At 38.0% G+C, this 15,759-nt stretch overlaps 1 protein-coding gene across 3 annotated transcripts in view; it reads left to right on the top strand.

The window, feature by feature from the left end:
• The window catches only part of pex5la (peroxisomal biogenesis factor 5-like a), a 67,517-nt gene that overhangs the window by 29,084 nt on the left and 22,674 nt on the right, over nt 1-15,759 (top strand). For 2 of the 3 annotated variants that reach the window (XM_056751527.1, XM_056751526.1), the window contains exons 2-4: nt 2,972-3,076; nt 12,890-13,001; nt 15,528-15,722. In XM_056751527.1, coding sequence (XP_056607505.1) covers nt 2,972-3,076; nt 12,890-13,001; nt 15,528-15,722 — 412 coding nt within the window. Of the gene's footprint in view, nt 1-1,237; nt 1,369-2,971; nt 3,077-12,889; nt 13,002-15,527; nt 15,723-15,759 lie in introns of those variants that run through there. The other variant, XM_056751528.1, reaches the window with a different exon arrangement.

The following is a 15,759-nucleotide window of genomic DNA, read 5'->3' as shown; positions in this document are numbered from 1 at the left end:
AAAATGAATGCCAGAACTAAGCCCAGTTGACACGATTTTTTAATCACAAACTTCCATAGTCGCCCGTGCCAGCCGAACAACCCCTGTGAGATAAATAGCATCTTAACAGATAATAGAAATCATAAACCTTCCTGGTGAACTGTGACTATGAATCAAGTTTAGGCTTTTCAAACCGGTGGTCCCAGTTTAATGTAGGAAACCATCCAGCAAGGTGGCTATATTTTTTCTTGGACTGCTTTGTAGCGCTCTCTGGCATTAGACAGGTTTCAGCCTTAGATAAGAGTTCATGCAAGGACATCTCGTATCTCTTCGTTTCACGATAGCGGTTTATTTTTGTGATAGCCGCTTCCTTCTCTAACCGTTCCTGCTTGCACAGACATGTAAAATTAGAGGCAGGGCCCTGTTTTGTTCGCACATAATGGCTATTGGTACTCAGTCCAGATGATTCTCAATTTGTGGCCAGTCAAAGCTGTTCAACATGAATGGGCCCTTTGAAGTTGTGGGCAAATTCATCAAATGGAAAGATACATCAAACAGCCATGTGTCATAAACGCTGCTGTTATATAATCTACAGATGATGCAGGGTGCGAGCACCAGTTTTGGAGTAGCTCACAATCATATGGCGATCATATTATTATCACCATCTCCCTTATTAGAATGATAATTAAGGCTCCAAATCATGTCCAAAAGATATTCTGCTGGATGACTTACAAATGAGTGAGCATTCTCTTTTGCATAATTTGGAAATGTGAGACGTTGTGCACGCCATTGATGATTAATTTACACATTGGCATGAAAAGGTGGCATCACTACTGTTGAATGTTGTAATTAATTACTTGAGATATTCATTTGCAGAGTGTTAGTATGGGGCAGTGTAAGATGTTATTGTGCACAACGTGGAATTTATTAGTTCAGCACTACTGGTAACACCTGATACCAGGTACTAGTGAGATTATGTATCCTGTAAACCGTGGCAATAACATTACAAGATTTCACTCACAACCATATTCTTATCACGACCTCACCACTTGTGCTGTAAATAATAATGTCATTTCTATTAAAATTGTTAAACTTGGTACAAAAATGTTTGAGTTTAAAGTCCACTATGAGATTTAGCAACATCTAGTGGTGAGTTTGTGAATAGCAACCAATGGCTCACTCCACCCCCTCATCCCTTTCTAAGCACTTCAATGGCCGACGCAGGATTTAGATGTCATCACATTTTCGCTTCTTTGCCGAAGGAGATAACATGTTTATGACACCTGTCTGTAGAGAAGTTTGTACATTTAGCGCTACTGTAGAAACAACATGGCCTATTCCATGTAAGGGGACCCGCGGCGTATGTAAATAGAAATAACTCATTCTAAGGTAATTAATAAGATTCCTTTTCATTTTGTAAGGTCTTTCTTCATCTCTGAAGACAGTTATGTATATTATATATACAAATATCCTTCAAAAAATTACACACTGGATCTTTAAAAATGTTATTAATGTTGTTACGATTTTTTATAATTATTGCACATATTGAGTTATGTATTTATATATATATATATATATATATATGTGTGTGTGTGTGTGTTTACTAAGTGATAAATGAGTTGAATATCCACATTGGTGTGATTTCGATGGATGTGATTATTGCACATATCGTCTTATTTGAATTCTCTTTTGGTGTAATCACTTTAACAGTGTGGCGCAAAATGCCTGCTGAGATTCTGACAATCATTGATTGTCTGACAAAAATGAATACATTTACCATAATCAAAAGGTTATTAATCTTGCTTTTTACTAATGCACTCTTAATATAACAAGCAACAATAGCAAATACACAAGCTGTCAATTTGTTTTTGTTCACATCCATAAACTTGGATTGTTGTCAAGTTCTCTAGAGAGATGTCTGTGAGGCCAAGTGCACGTTAGAACACTCAAACGCGATCAAAGGGCGGATTAAGTGAATAGAGAACTTGGTACTCATTCTGAGAGTGACGACACAGTCTGACTCACAGAGACAGATTACTTTTCTTATCTCTAATGGCAGAATCATGCTAGATTAGACTGTCAGGAAATACGTTTTATAGAACGAGTTTTAAGGTGTAAATTGTGTGTGTGGGAAGGATTTGAATATAACAAAATTCCGCAAAGATGCTATATTTCATATTTATGAAATCTAATTGCAGTCACCCCACCAGACTACAATTTGAAATGCAAAGATGGATGGTGCTTTCGGTTTAGATGGAAAAGAGAAAAGTGTGTTTCTGTATCATACTGTTCCAAAATGCACGAAGAGAAACAGGATCTACAGTTTCTATACTGATCTTTATCAGTACCTATAAGAAGAGACCATTAGAAAAATATCTGTTTTTCTGAAATGGACCTGGCTTTGTGCACAGGGACACAGTCAATTCATAACTAAAATGAAGAGCTGATTTTTGATTGCATAGCTGTATATGCTCATGGGTACACTTATTAAAATAATGTAGATTAAGCTAAAAAGCTTGCAACTGGCAGTTCGGTTGTTTTTGTTGTTGCGACTAATGCAAAGCTAAATGTAGTATTGTACTGCTTTTCTAATCGATTCAACCCATATTATACATGTTCTTGCAGCAATAAGGTGCTGTGTTTACCCGGGGAGAAAAGGGTTGAGTGAAAGTAAGAGACTAGCTATACATCTCTGTCTCCGTAGCTCTGATAAAGGTGGTTCGTGGCAGCCACGCTATCACTCACATGACTGCCTTGGCCTTTTTGTGGTCTCACACTTCATCAGGCAAAGTAAAACCAAGTGTGACGTTTATAAGAGTGAGAGAGTGTTTATTAGGGCCCCATAGCTGTGTTCATATGTGCCTTATAGTGTTTCATTTTGCTGTGAATCTCATATACATCTTTGAGCCTTGTATCACCATAGGAGCAGTAATACTTATAATATCTTAATATTCTGTCTTGACATAAGTCATTGTTGATTTCACTGTTGTAGGGGAAAGACGCTAGGGCTGCAGATAAGACCGTTGCCATGGTCCTGAAGGAGATACCCAATAAGGCATCCTCAGAAGGCAAGCCCCTCCTCACGATGACAAACAAGGTGGGCAGAACTACCTCAGCAACCGCAAGGGTCATACAGCACCTCCATTATTGCGAGTGATGATTTCCAATGGGAATGATTTGACTATCACATTTCCAAATCCTACCTTTTAGCCAAGGAAAAAACATAGCGTGTCTTTGCCAGCAGAAATTCTAAACTCACAACAGTTAACAAAGGCTTTTTTATAATTTCATTCAGGGCTGCTCTATAAATGGAGCTTTTCCCATCAGGCTAGACCTGTCACAAGCAATATAATAGTAACAATAGAATGTATGGCGGACACATGGGGCGACAGAGAGGATTTTAATGCACAATCATTCGTTTTCTAAAGGATGTAATATTGGCAGACACTTTATTGTACCTCAAACATTCAGTATTGTATAACCTGTCATAAGCTAAACATTTAATTTAATTTTATATACAGTATTTAATATTTTTTAACACTTTGTGCCACTGGCAGCATATTACAGCCAAAGCAAATTTATGTGATGCTAGAACCTTTCTTAAAATAATAATTTCTTGCTCTTCTGTGGTTGATATCAGTCAAGGTAATGGCATTGTCATAGTTTTAAAGCCTGTCTTCTGTTTGCATGTGTGTTTTGTGGATCATTTTGTGTTATAATCCATTTTGTTCTCTCTTTCTCTGTGTGTGTGTGTGTGTGTACGTGCGTTCGTGCGTGTTGGTTTTGCCAACGTTGTGAGAACCAAATGTCCCCACAAGGATACTAAAAAATGAAATTACCTACAGTACATAAGGGGACCAGCCAAACCAACTGTCCCCTGTTAAAGCTTAATAAACATACAAAATGAAAATGAAAAATGCAGTCGAGATACAGGTTACAGAACAAACAAGGTTTTTAGAGATAAAACAATTGAATTAGCTTTGTAAGAAAACAATACAGGTTGATGGAATATCACTGTTGAAAACCAAATGTGGGTGTGTGTTGTGTTTTTAGAAACATTAAGGGAACATATACTGTGGGTGTACAATAGGGACCGTTTGCTAAACCTCTGATGCATAAGGCACACTTTCTTGAAACACTTCAGCAAGTTCAATCGTCATCTGGTTGGTTGATTTCTATAGGATTTCAGGAAAAGATGTGTGTCGCTTTCTTTAACGGTCCCCCTGGAAACACGAAGCCATGTGATTGAAGAAGTAAGCTGTTGTGTTTACATTCGCTGCAATAAGGATTCATCATATTAATGCCATGTGACCCTGGACAACAAAACCAGTCTTATGGGTCAATTTTTTGAGATTTATTTTTTAAAATTAAGATTTTTACATAATCTGAAAGCCGAATAAATAAGTTTTCTATTAATGTATGAGTTGTTGGAATATGGCTAAGACTCAACCATTTAAATCTCAGGAATCTGAGAGTGCAAAACAATCTAAATATTGAGAAAATTGCTCTGAAGTTGTGATACAGAGGCACTGTGGCAGGCCATCCACTCACAAAAATAAAGTTTTTAAATATCTAAGGTAGGAAATGTACAATATATCTCCATTGAACATGAACTTTACTTAATATCCTAATGATTTTGGGCATAAAGGAAAAATCTATAATTTTGACCCATACTATGTATTTTTGTCTTTTACTAAAAATGTTCCTGTGCTACTTAAGACTGTTTTTGTGATCCAGGGTCACGCATGAACTCTTAAACATGGTTAAACATGGAAGGTACACTAGTCTGTTACTGTGGGGACATTTCCACAAACGCGATTGGTTGCTTTACCTGTCAGTCATATTGCCTCTTGGACGGGCCATGGCCAACGAAAATGTCAATGTTTTAAATATTAATATTAATTGTGAATATTAAATGTGTCTTTTACTTATAAAAGAGCCCAGTCATGTTTTCTTAAAATTATTTAAAAGTTAAAAAAAAGTGAATGGGTGTGTTAGGTGTAGGGGAAGGAACATATCTAAAGTTTATGGGTTTTCTCTAGAAATTTCCACTCCCATTGGTGCTCTTTTAAATTGAGCTCTTATTTTATTCATCAGAACTGATGTCTATTGTTCTCAATGCACCAATGATAATGATGATTCTTGTAAACAGTCATATGACCTAAAGCCAACTGCTCTCATTTTGTTTGTCCATAATAGCCTGAAGGTAAGTTGTTTTGCAGATCAGGTGACATAGTCTATTGAACGATAATGGAATCTTGAAGACACATCATTTCACTTTATAGAGTTTTGTCAATATGCCAGAGTTTATTAGATCAATATTAACCTATTTAACCGTATGAACCATCACCTCAATCTGTTTAGTCTTGTGACACAACAGAAACAGCTGAAAACAGCCCATTTATTGGCAATTTTTATTTTGGTATCATCTAATAATAGATTTTAAGATCTTTTTATAAAGCCTGAATAACTTCTGTTGAGAAAGTACAGCGTCTTGGTCTCTGTGTCCCTAAACAATTTTAAACTGTGGTTATTTAAACACCTGTCCTCACTTCAGAAAAATTGCAAAATGTCAGAGCAGCGGTGTTTATTTGAAGTATAATAGGCTTCTTATTAGCCAGGCAGACTGTGTTTCTATACACAGAAACTAATTATAAAACAGGAAACTAAATGAATGGAAAGTTGAATGTTAACACAGGAGATCAGAGCACCTTTATTCTTTACCAATAAAACATTGGCTGCCTTATATTTGGTGTATAAATGCTTTTGGATTAAATATAATATTGATATGGTTCACATAGTAAAGCACTCATAATAAAATAGGCCTATACTGTTGGTCTTTAGCCTGATGACTATCACAAACGGCTTTCAAATATTTTCCCCATACCTAGTGCAGTTGTGTACTGTACATGCATGGTGTTATTTTAAAACCATTATAATTGCCTCACATAGGTCTACCCCCCTTGATCACCCCCTTAAGAGTCCTCGCTTTACTCCTTCCAGGTTCCCTTGACAACAATAGCTTAGAGTAAGGAGCTAAACCCATGTGAGACAAAGTTTTCCATGACATAATTTGTCCTTCAGCAAAAACAAAGACATGATGTGCTATTGTGCTTTGTAAAACAAGAGAGAAAAGATACGAAATGGTCGGGTTATTATAAAGCGTAGTGACTAAATCAGACTAAATAACAAATTCTGGTAATGTGAAAGTACAAGTAATATTTTGGTTTTCTAATTGACTGCAGTGTCAGTAGAAGCATTGTAATATTTTCACAGGGACAAATGTAGTTGCTATAAATGCCTTGCAGCATCATGACTAGATGAGACATCAGAAGCACAATGATGGCACAGTCTCAGAATAGAACATTTCACACTACATGAATAACCAAATCCTAATTAAAGTTAACATGTGACCTTGATGTTCAAGTCTTGCTGAATATAATGTACCTCAGGTTGCAATATTCACATTTATAGAGGACCTCACATGACTATGAGGCTTTAAATATGTTCCTCTTCATAATAATGATTTACGCATAAAAACCTGCCCATGGCAAGACTCAAGACTCAAATGTGAGGATCATTTTTCTTTCCTCACCATTCTCTGTAAAACCTAGAGATTTTGTTTTAAAATGTCAACTTCAAAGTCACTTAAATCACATTTTCTCCCCAGTATGATGCTTGGTTAAATGTCAGCAGATCTGTATGTTGATGCCATGTTTGGCTGATTTGATATTAAAGGGATAGTTCACCCAAAACCTTTATCTACCCTCTTTTAAACATGCTATTTCAAACCTGAATGACTTTCTTTTTTTCACAGAATACAATAGATATTTTGAAGATATTTTGAAAAATGTTGATAACCGAACAACAGCTCTTTTTTCGGTTACTAACAATCTTTACAATATCTTCTTTTGTGTTTTGCGGATGAAAGAATGACAGAATTTTCAGAATTCTTTCAGATGTCGCTGCGAATTTTATAGGCAGCTTGATGTTAAAGTAACAAATTAATAAGACAAAGCAACCAAGAGCACTCATTTATAATGACAATAGGAGTTCAAACCTAAGTAGGAACATTTCAATTTCCTCAATATTGTAAGAAGGTTTAGATTAAAACGACAGCTGGAGATGAAAGCATCAAGCTTCTTTTGTTTAAATGTGTGTGTGCACACCAAATGTGAAATAAATCCCAAGAAACTTTCCAACAACTGCACAACTCTTGTTTGGCTTTCAGGTACACTGCTATCAGACTGTGGAAACAAAAGTCAAACTATTCTGTAATGTGACTGCAGTCATTTGCTCCGCTTTGTTCCTTTAATAAATCCCCTTCAATGACAGCAAATCAGTTTGAAGAATGAATTAACATCATAATCATTATGGCACTCATTCGGGCTGAATTCACAAGGGAGGGCCTTATGCTTTTATAATAAGGCCGCGAGCAGCAAATAAAAAATTGAGCCCTTGAATTTAGCACACACACCATTATAAAACACCCGGACAGGAGATGCTATTACCTAACCCGACCGGACACTTAAAATGCTTAGACCAGCAAATACGACCTGTAAAATAAGACATCCGTTTCTGTTTCAGGATTAAGATTCCAAAAGACTTATGCAGTACCTATATTTCTTATATAAAGTTGTATGTTTTTCATATGAATTAAAATATGTTTAATAAATAATTATAATCTTTAACAAACTAGGCAAACGCATGAGCACATGAGGCTGTAGGTCATCACTTCTTTTAGTTTTGAAAATTGGTGTTGTAATAAGGTGCAAGCCAAGGTGTTGTAACAGCAGGAGTTCAATTTGGGTAACATCAGACATTCCAGCCAGCCAACAGATAAATCTCCTCCCTGACACTAGAGCCAGGCGATGCAACCCAATTAAGATCGCTGGGTCAGCGTTCTGCCAGAGAATATCACAACAGGAAAGCTCTTCCAAATGATCACGGAGACCAGCATACGCTGATCTCAATATTTATGAATATTCAGCATGTGTTTTAAAGCTTCAGTCAATCTCTGAATCACAAACTTTTGCACAGTTGACTGTACAGTTTGAGAGTAGAATATATTCGGTCTCATTTGCCAAGTATAGATTTTAAGATTTTTATTTTACATTTATTTTACAATTATGTAATTAATTGTAATTGAATGAATTACAATTTCAGGCTGACCATTGTCTGTTCAGTCTTGTAAACTCTGGACAAATTAAAAAGACATCAGAGGTAAAACAAAAAACAAACGCCCCCAATTAAGGAAGAGTTAATGAGGTCAGGTTAAAAAAATGTATTTGCTCATTAATTTAATATTTTTTCATTAATTAACTGGCGAAAAACGGACTGTTTTTCTCTGTCTGCCCTGCTGAGGACCCACTCCCGAACCAGAGACCAGCCAGCCATCACCCCGCTGCACAGAGCGTCTGCACGAGGCCATCGCAGATGGAGAGCCTGAGCCATTAGAGCCAGCATGCACAACTACGACTTAGCCCATCATCGCCCCGGAGCCTGAAGACTGAAAGTGCCTGAGCCGGCAACACTGTCCTTCGCAGTAGGAGTGCTGGTGGAGATCGAGGGCATAGAGGGAAGCACCACCCACACTCCCCTGAATCTCCAGTGTCTCCTGTATCTCCCATGTCCCCTGAGTATCCGCTGGTCCCGTCCACCTCTCCTTCGTCTGCGGCGTCCCCTCTGGCCCTATCTAGCTCTCCTTCGTCTCCGCTGGTCTTGTCCAGCTCACCGTCAGCCAGCAGATCAGCCCAGCTTCCCTTTCCCGCCTCTTCTGTTGCTGCCAGCCAGTCCATTAGCCCTGGGTCCGCTGGCATCTGAAGACTCCTCAGCTGACACTCACTATGCCGTTGCGTCAGATCAGCTTGGGGATCTCCAGCTGCCAGCTACCTCGTGGGTTGAGTTTCCCATGTTCTTTCCGGACTCCACCTCGGAACTGCTACAGGTTGGCTCCTGCCTCCCTCTTCTCTTCTGTGGCCCATTATCCCAACAGCTCTGCCAGGCTCCCTCTTCCCTCCGGCTCCGCCTTGGTCAGTCAGCGAACATCCGCTGCCTCAGGACTCTAATCCTCCGGCTACGCCTCGTCACTCCAATCTTTTGGCTCTGTCAGGCTCCTCCTTACCTCTGGCCCTGCCTTATCCTTGGTCGCTCTGTTGAGGAACTATATGCATGGCCTCAGTCGCTTGATTTGCTGGTTCCACCTTGGCCCTCTGTATCCTCAGTGTCATCCTGGCTCTCCATCAGCTCTTGTCCACCCTGGGCTCCTCGTCCACCAGCTTTGTCCCCATCAGTCGGCCCCCTGGTGTCGCCTCTCCCATCTCCAACATGGCTCCTACCTCCATCAACTCCACCGTGAGCCGTCGTCCTGACTTGCCCTCGGTTGTGGATTTATAAACTCTTTTGAATAATACCCTTTCATCATGTGCTCTGTATATACTGCATCCTGTGACATTAGGCTGCTGAAGATGGACAGTCATATAGACCCACACAAACTGCACTTTTTTTCGATTGAACACCCCAACCCCAACAAGATTTGACAAACACACAACACCAACATTGCTCAAACTTGCTCTTGGAGCTCATCCTGCAGAGAACAGATCAAACCCTTAAACTTGAACCAGCCACAGTCTTACTACATACTGAATACTGTATAAAGATACTTTCAAGACATACTCACCATATTTTCAGTGCCTATATGGTCTACTTTGACCTGTTATGTATTAACAACAATCATGAAAATTACTTACTGAGGTGTTGAATAAATGCTCAACAATTTTGAGTCGAAGTTGAAAAGGTTAATTTTGACTAAACAATGGGCTTTTGATTTTGCATGAATGCGTTCTGTTTCAAAGTGTATTGAAACAGCTTTTCCATCATAATTATGCTCAAATATTGAATCTTGAATTGTCAATATGGATTTGTATCTCACAGTTTTTCACAAACACAAATTTTCCAATGGTGATCAGCTTTTAATTTCGAGCTTTTTATTATAAATAAACGTATTGATAGCTTGCCTTTAATCGTAATATATTTATTAGTATCCATTGTCAGTGAAAATACAGTAGGCCCCTTTTTAAACTTAAGGGCAAATTATCAAAATACACATTTGCTTTAAAAAAAGTATCTTTGCCACCAAAAACATGACATTTTTTAAATAGGACAGTTATTCCTATAAAATATGTGCTGTATCTATTCAGTGTACATACTGTAACAGTGCTCTCCTCCTAAGAGCCGGTGGAACGGCTGAATGCACACTGTAAGAAAAAGTGAATGATGATTGATCTGTTGTTTCCATTCTGTAGAAAGGGGGCCACCTCACTGCCAGACTCTCAGGAGAACATACACACATTCTATCATAGTAACACAGTGCATTGATGGGGGCATTTTACAGACATCTTTACACTAATTACATTCATACACATGTGTTTTATAGCACGCTGTACTATTTGTGATGTACTTAATGATCACATGGAACTCATAGGCCAATCATATAATCTGCTGGCGAATTCTACCTGTTGTAGAATTGTCACTCTTATAAAGCAGCTATTTTTGCTACTCCAAATATAGTTCACTCAACAGGTGGCACTGTTGTGCATTAATCTGAGGTACTGAGTTCAACCTGTCAATGTAGGTATGAATGGTAGAAAACCCTTAAAACCAACATGCAGTGACCACAAGAACAGAATAAGTTGTTTAACATGTTGAAGATGAACCTTATCAAGTCAAAGGTTCCAAAACTAGTACACATGTTGAAACTAACATTAAACAAGTATATTTCTCACAAACAGAATAAACTTAATGTGTGCTCACTCTAGTGTACAAAAAGCACAATGGTAGTGTCAATGTAAAGTAAACAGTCTGCAAGACTGCAATTAGATATCAAAAGTATCTTGTGTTTATAGTGTGCAACTGTGAAGAAATCAAGAAAAAAACTCAATTTTGATTATATCACAACAATACGGCTGTGGCTTTGGGGTATGTGACTACATTGGGGTATGGCACTCCACTTGACTGAGAAAAGCAATTGACAGTTCGGTGAGTACTTGCTAGTGGAAACACACCTTTATTCAAATGTCTACAAGTCGCTACTTAAAAACTGACTTTGCAAATGATGCTGCGGAAAATTCACGTTTCTACCCTACTGCGAATATGTAGGCCCACCTGCATTACATTTAATTCTCAGCACAAAGAACAAATAATAATAATACATTTATTTTATATTGCTTTTATCACCTCAGGTAAAAACACAATGAAAACACCTTGTAAAACAACACACAAAAAAAAACAATTACATACTGAAAATACAGACGGACTTTGCAGAAAACGACTTAAGACTCTTCAATACAAACAAACATCGCAAAGGTATGCGAGTCACTCCACACGCAGTATTTTTATCAATAAATAAGTGTTTTAAGTTGAGATATTTTGTGAAATAACTTGATCTTTATAGGTGTTTTTAACAAAGTCAGATGTATAGCAGAGTTTTATTTTAATAGTATTTCATATTGTACCATGTAAACTTTTAATATAGTACCCTACTCTGCGTGATTGTAGGCAGTCTACTGTATGTTTTAGTCCAGACAGAAGGATGTGAATATCTTGAAGTAGCGCGAGAGCGTTTCAAAAGCATAAGGAGCAGTCTTCTCTGTTTGTCTGTTTCGTTGTGCTTCAAGTTCACAGGCAGGTTTCAAGTAGTTTTAGTTAAGAAACGTGCCACTGTGACTGTGACATGTATAGTTATGGCAAACACAGGAAACTTAGGTGATAATTAGTACCAAAATAAAAGTCCCATTTTTATGTCATAAATGACTGATTGGCCATCTTAGAACAACCACTCTTGAATACTATGAATGTTTAAGTGTTACTTAAAGGGGTCATATAGCTGGAATATGTGTTTTGCATGTATGTGCCAATAAATGTATTAGACACGTAAAATTGCAAATATTAAAGTGTCAGAGCAAAAGATGCATTCTATCTAAAAGCGAATGCTCACACAGACCGGCCTGAAACGCAGCATGTAACCACACCCCCACAAATCCATGTCAGTTCGTGGTATGATTTGACTAAGACGGCCCAAATGTATACAAGTATGTATTCAAATGTATACAAATGTATGCAAGTAAGGTGGCCGTATCTGTCAGTGCAATTACGTTGGAACCTGATGTTCCAAATATGGTAAGAAGCTTTACATTTCTGTCGTACACTTGCAGTATGTTCGACCAATCACTACGTACTATACGGTACATATGGGTCGATGGCGTACTTCTGCAAAAAAATCAGCTTCTGTTACATCCGGCACCGTAGGGAAGAATATTTTCTTCGTTTCAGGATGCACATAGTATTACAATCAACAAAGTGAGTCTAATTATTCAAACACTTTGACATACTTTGACAACCAAAAATGGAGAAGGCCTTGAGGCTATCGGCTTAAAGGTAACTAAAAAAATATGAAAAAAAAGCAAAGTGAACTTTTACCAAAGGGCATGATCATAGAGGCACTTATTGATGCTCACCTGCAGTGCTGTCGGTTCGCAAATTGAAATGTTTTCTTGCTTAACACATCATCACTTGGTGAAAAACACCCTTTTGGCCTATAAGAGCAGAAGTGACCTATCTGGATGAGATTTTAGCGGAAGTATATGTGTCCCGTGTGCATATACCCCATTGAAAAAAATAAATTGAGAATAATCCTCAGGTGAGCTGTTTTTTGTGGACAAGGTAAGAATAGTCTTCTCAGTCGTGCGAATAGGCAGGAGCTAAAGAGGGAAGTGACTGCCATCATTGCCAATCATACACAAAGACGGTCATTGCAAGGGAGGCCGGCTGCAATTCAAGCAATAAGAGTGCAAGAGGCCAAGTGGAATAATCCGTCTCTCTTACCGGATGCTTCTGCTTGATTTTTTTTCAGCTGGTGAGTGAGCAACAAGAGAGCCGTCCCTTGCTGAGCCCCTCTATCGATGATTTCCTCTGTGAGACCAAGTGTGATGGAGCTGCCCGTCCAGTAACCTCCAACACGGCAGGTACCAGACACTCGCCTTCCCATGTGTCCTAAATATAGTCTTCGCACACTGTCCGTAACATCTTAACAAATTAATCAAATAAAAATAATACATGTGGATGTTTCTATACAACTCACACCATATACATTATTACTTCTTCTCTTAATCTTCCACCTAGTTAACTCCTCACAAATGTACTTTCTTTGGCATTTAATAGCAGAGCAAACAAACGCATGACTAACTGAGAAGGCACTACAGGAGATCTGAATGCAGTAAGTGCAGGGCAGATCTACTTGATGTATACAATGGGATAAATTAAAACTATATTTTGCTTGCATCCTGGCTCGCTTGTATTAAAAAGCAATTAAGACAACTACTACTGCTTGGAGAGCATCTGCTGACTTTCTGGTTGTGCACACTGTTTGGTGATCTTAGACTATATTAGGAAAACAACAGATTATAATTGCCAACAGAATACGTTTTGGGTATTTTCAGATTTGTTTGTAATGAAGCAGCGGTGGTAATTACTGTGAAATGTCTGTGAGCGAAATGCTTGCTGTGGATTAAAAATACCAGGCAGAACTGTCTGCAATCGTAATGTCACGACGTGCTAACTTACTTCAGGGTATAAAAGATTTTCAGTCTATCAGGGAAGCAGTACAGGCGCCAGTTATTGATTTATGCATAGTTGAGTTTTTAAGTGTCTGACTAAATTTAAAGCACTTGTGCCAAATGTTACAAAGCAGCAACTTGTCGCAAGGGTTTTTGCAGCTATTGTTTTATAAACGTGATTGTATCCAAATTTTATAAATTATATGTAATAATGACAAAAATGTAAAAAGGATTTTGATTATTTTGAGGAACACCAGGCACTTTTAAGCAGTGTCTATCTGCAATAGGAATAGAGCTGAGGATAGAAATTTCAATTCTTTCATTTAAATTTTCTAATCTTTAAAAAAAGAACACCTCTGAAATCAATTACTATTCCCTGGCCGATTCATCTGGGTGTTCTCCTTGAAATTAGATTTTAGGGATACAAAAGCACTTATCGCTTTGGTTTCCAAAGTCTACGGACTATTGTGTTATCGAAGTATTGGGCCACCTGTTTCTTCTAAAGACAGCTTATGAGATTAAAAACATGATCAGCACATTAAGTCTTAGCTCTGTAACACATTTTATTAAAGGCATCTGAGGGTGCAAACCGTGAAGTTGTCAATGAACTTCTGCTGGAGGGCAACTTTAGCAGTGCAGAGCACTCCGGGGGTGGAAATGCACTCAGATATATAATTCAAAATGTATCATAAATGTTGTATTCATGTACACTGAAGATCCACTTTAGGATAAATTCAAGGAGGCTTGTCAAACAATAACATGCATCTCATGCACTGTAGAAAGCTTATTGAGTCTTATTAAAAAGACATGTATTTTTGACAAATAACAATCGTTTTGTTAAAACAAGTGTTTCTAATTTTGTACCATACACCAGAGTGTGCATTAAAAGCACACAAGAATTGTATATATATGCCTTCATGACTTCTTTCTATGTCTTTTAGGTTTTGTTAAAGAAGTTTGAAAATCGAAGCACATTTTCATTTCACATCAGAGTCTTTTCAAGCATGTTCACGAGTCAGTGTTTAAATGAATTAAATGTTTAAGTTACGTTTTTATTTTATTTAACAACTTTGTTTCAAATCTCTTTTAAAATCAACCAGTCAACATTGTAGACCATGAAGAAAACTTTGTGAAACAACGGCTTGCTTAGATGCACTGTTAGCTTATAAAACTGACTGCAGTGTTAAAAGGCTTTAATGAAAATGGATTCAGGTCTGATTTTTTTAACCAGATTTCAGAAGGTTTTGTCAGCTCCTCAAGGCTTGCATCGTGCACTCCTCACACTTCTTGGCATCTATTCAACTGACCTGCATGACCATTTGTGTACCACCTGTTAATGAAGACCTACAGAAAGTCAAGAAATATGTATATAATAGCCCCAACTTGTAAAATGGATTTCATTGTGCCCCAAAAATAAGAGGTTACATAATGTTAAAGAAGTTCAGCGATCTACTAAAACCTGTCAATCTCACCTATTCACAAATGCTGAGTTCAGAATATACTTCAACACATTTTAAGGGGAATACTTTCCTTCTCTGTGGCAGAACAGAGTGTTCTGTATTAAGTACATCATACATATGAAAGTGTATCATTCTCTTTGTTCTCTTAGTGAGGAACATGCAACATCAAAGATTATTTGACACTGCCCCCCTCGGCTATTCGAAACTGCCTCCTGTCTTTTATTGCTGTGGCCACCCAGGTAGATAAGTGCCAAGAGCAATAACCAAACTAGGACACGTTATTCTCAGTTTTTCTCTAGTAGACAGCGGGCTTTTGGTTGATGTGCCAAATTGGAACTGGGAAAAAATGTGTTAGTTCACAATTTATTCAGTTACACAATGACACTCTGTGAAATGTCATTATTCTTTTTGAAGCAGGGAGGCAAGTAAGTTTCTTTTTTATCTGTGTTTTCATTTTCTGTTTGTTCATGTCAAGTACTGTCCTCCTCCTTGGATCTGCTGGATCTGAGCGAGCCCGTTGAGAGAAGACAAAGCAAAGACAGGAAAAGCTCTCTTTCCTCGAAGGGGACACCGTACAGAAAGAAGCCAGATGAAACAGAGCTGATTCAGGTGGACATCGAACAGAGCATCACCTGTTCCCGCACAGCTGAAAAAGTTTCACTGGATTCAGGTATGAAGTGTATGAAGAGTAAATGAAAAGTAAAGGG

This window comes from Triplophysa dalaica, chromosome 6 (genome assembly GCF_015846415.1).
Source record: "Triplophysa dalaica isolate WHDGS20190420 chromosome 6, ASM1584641v1, whole genome shotgun sequence".
Classification (NCBI taxonomy): domain Eukaryota; kingdom Metazoa; phylum Chordata; class Actinopteri; order Cypriniformes; family Nemacheilidae; genus Triplophysa; species Triplophysa dalaica.
Note: the sequence above shows the minus strand (reverse complement) of the source record. Positions and strands in the feature narration are given on the sequence as shown.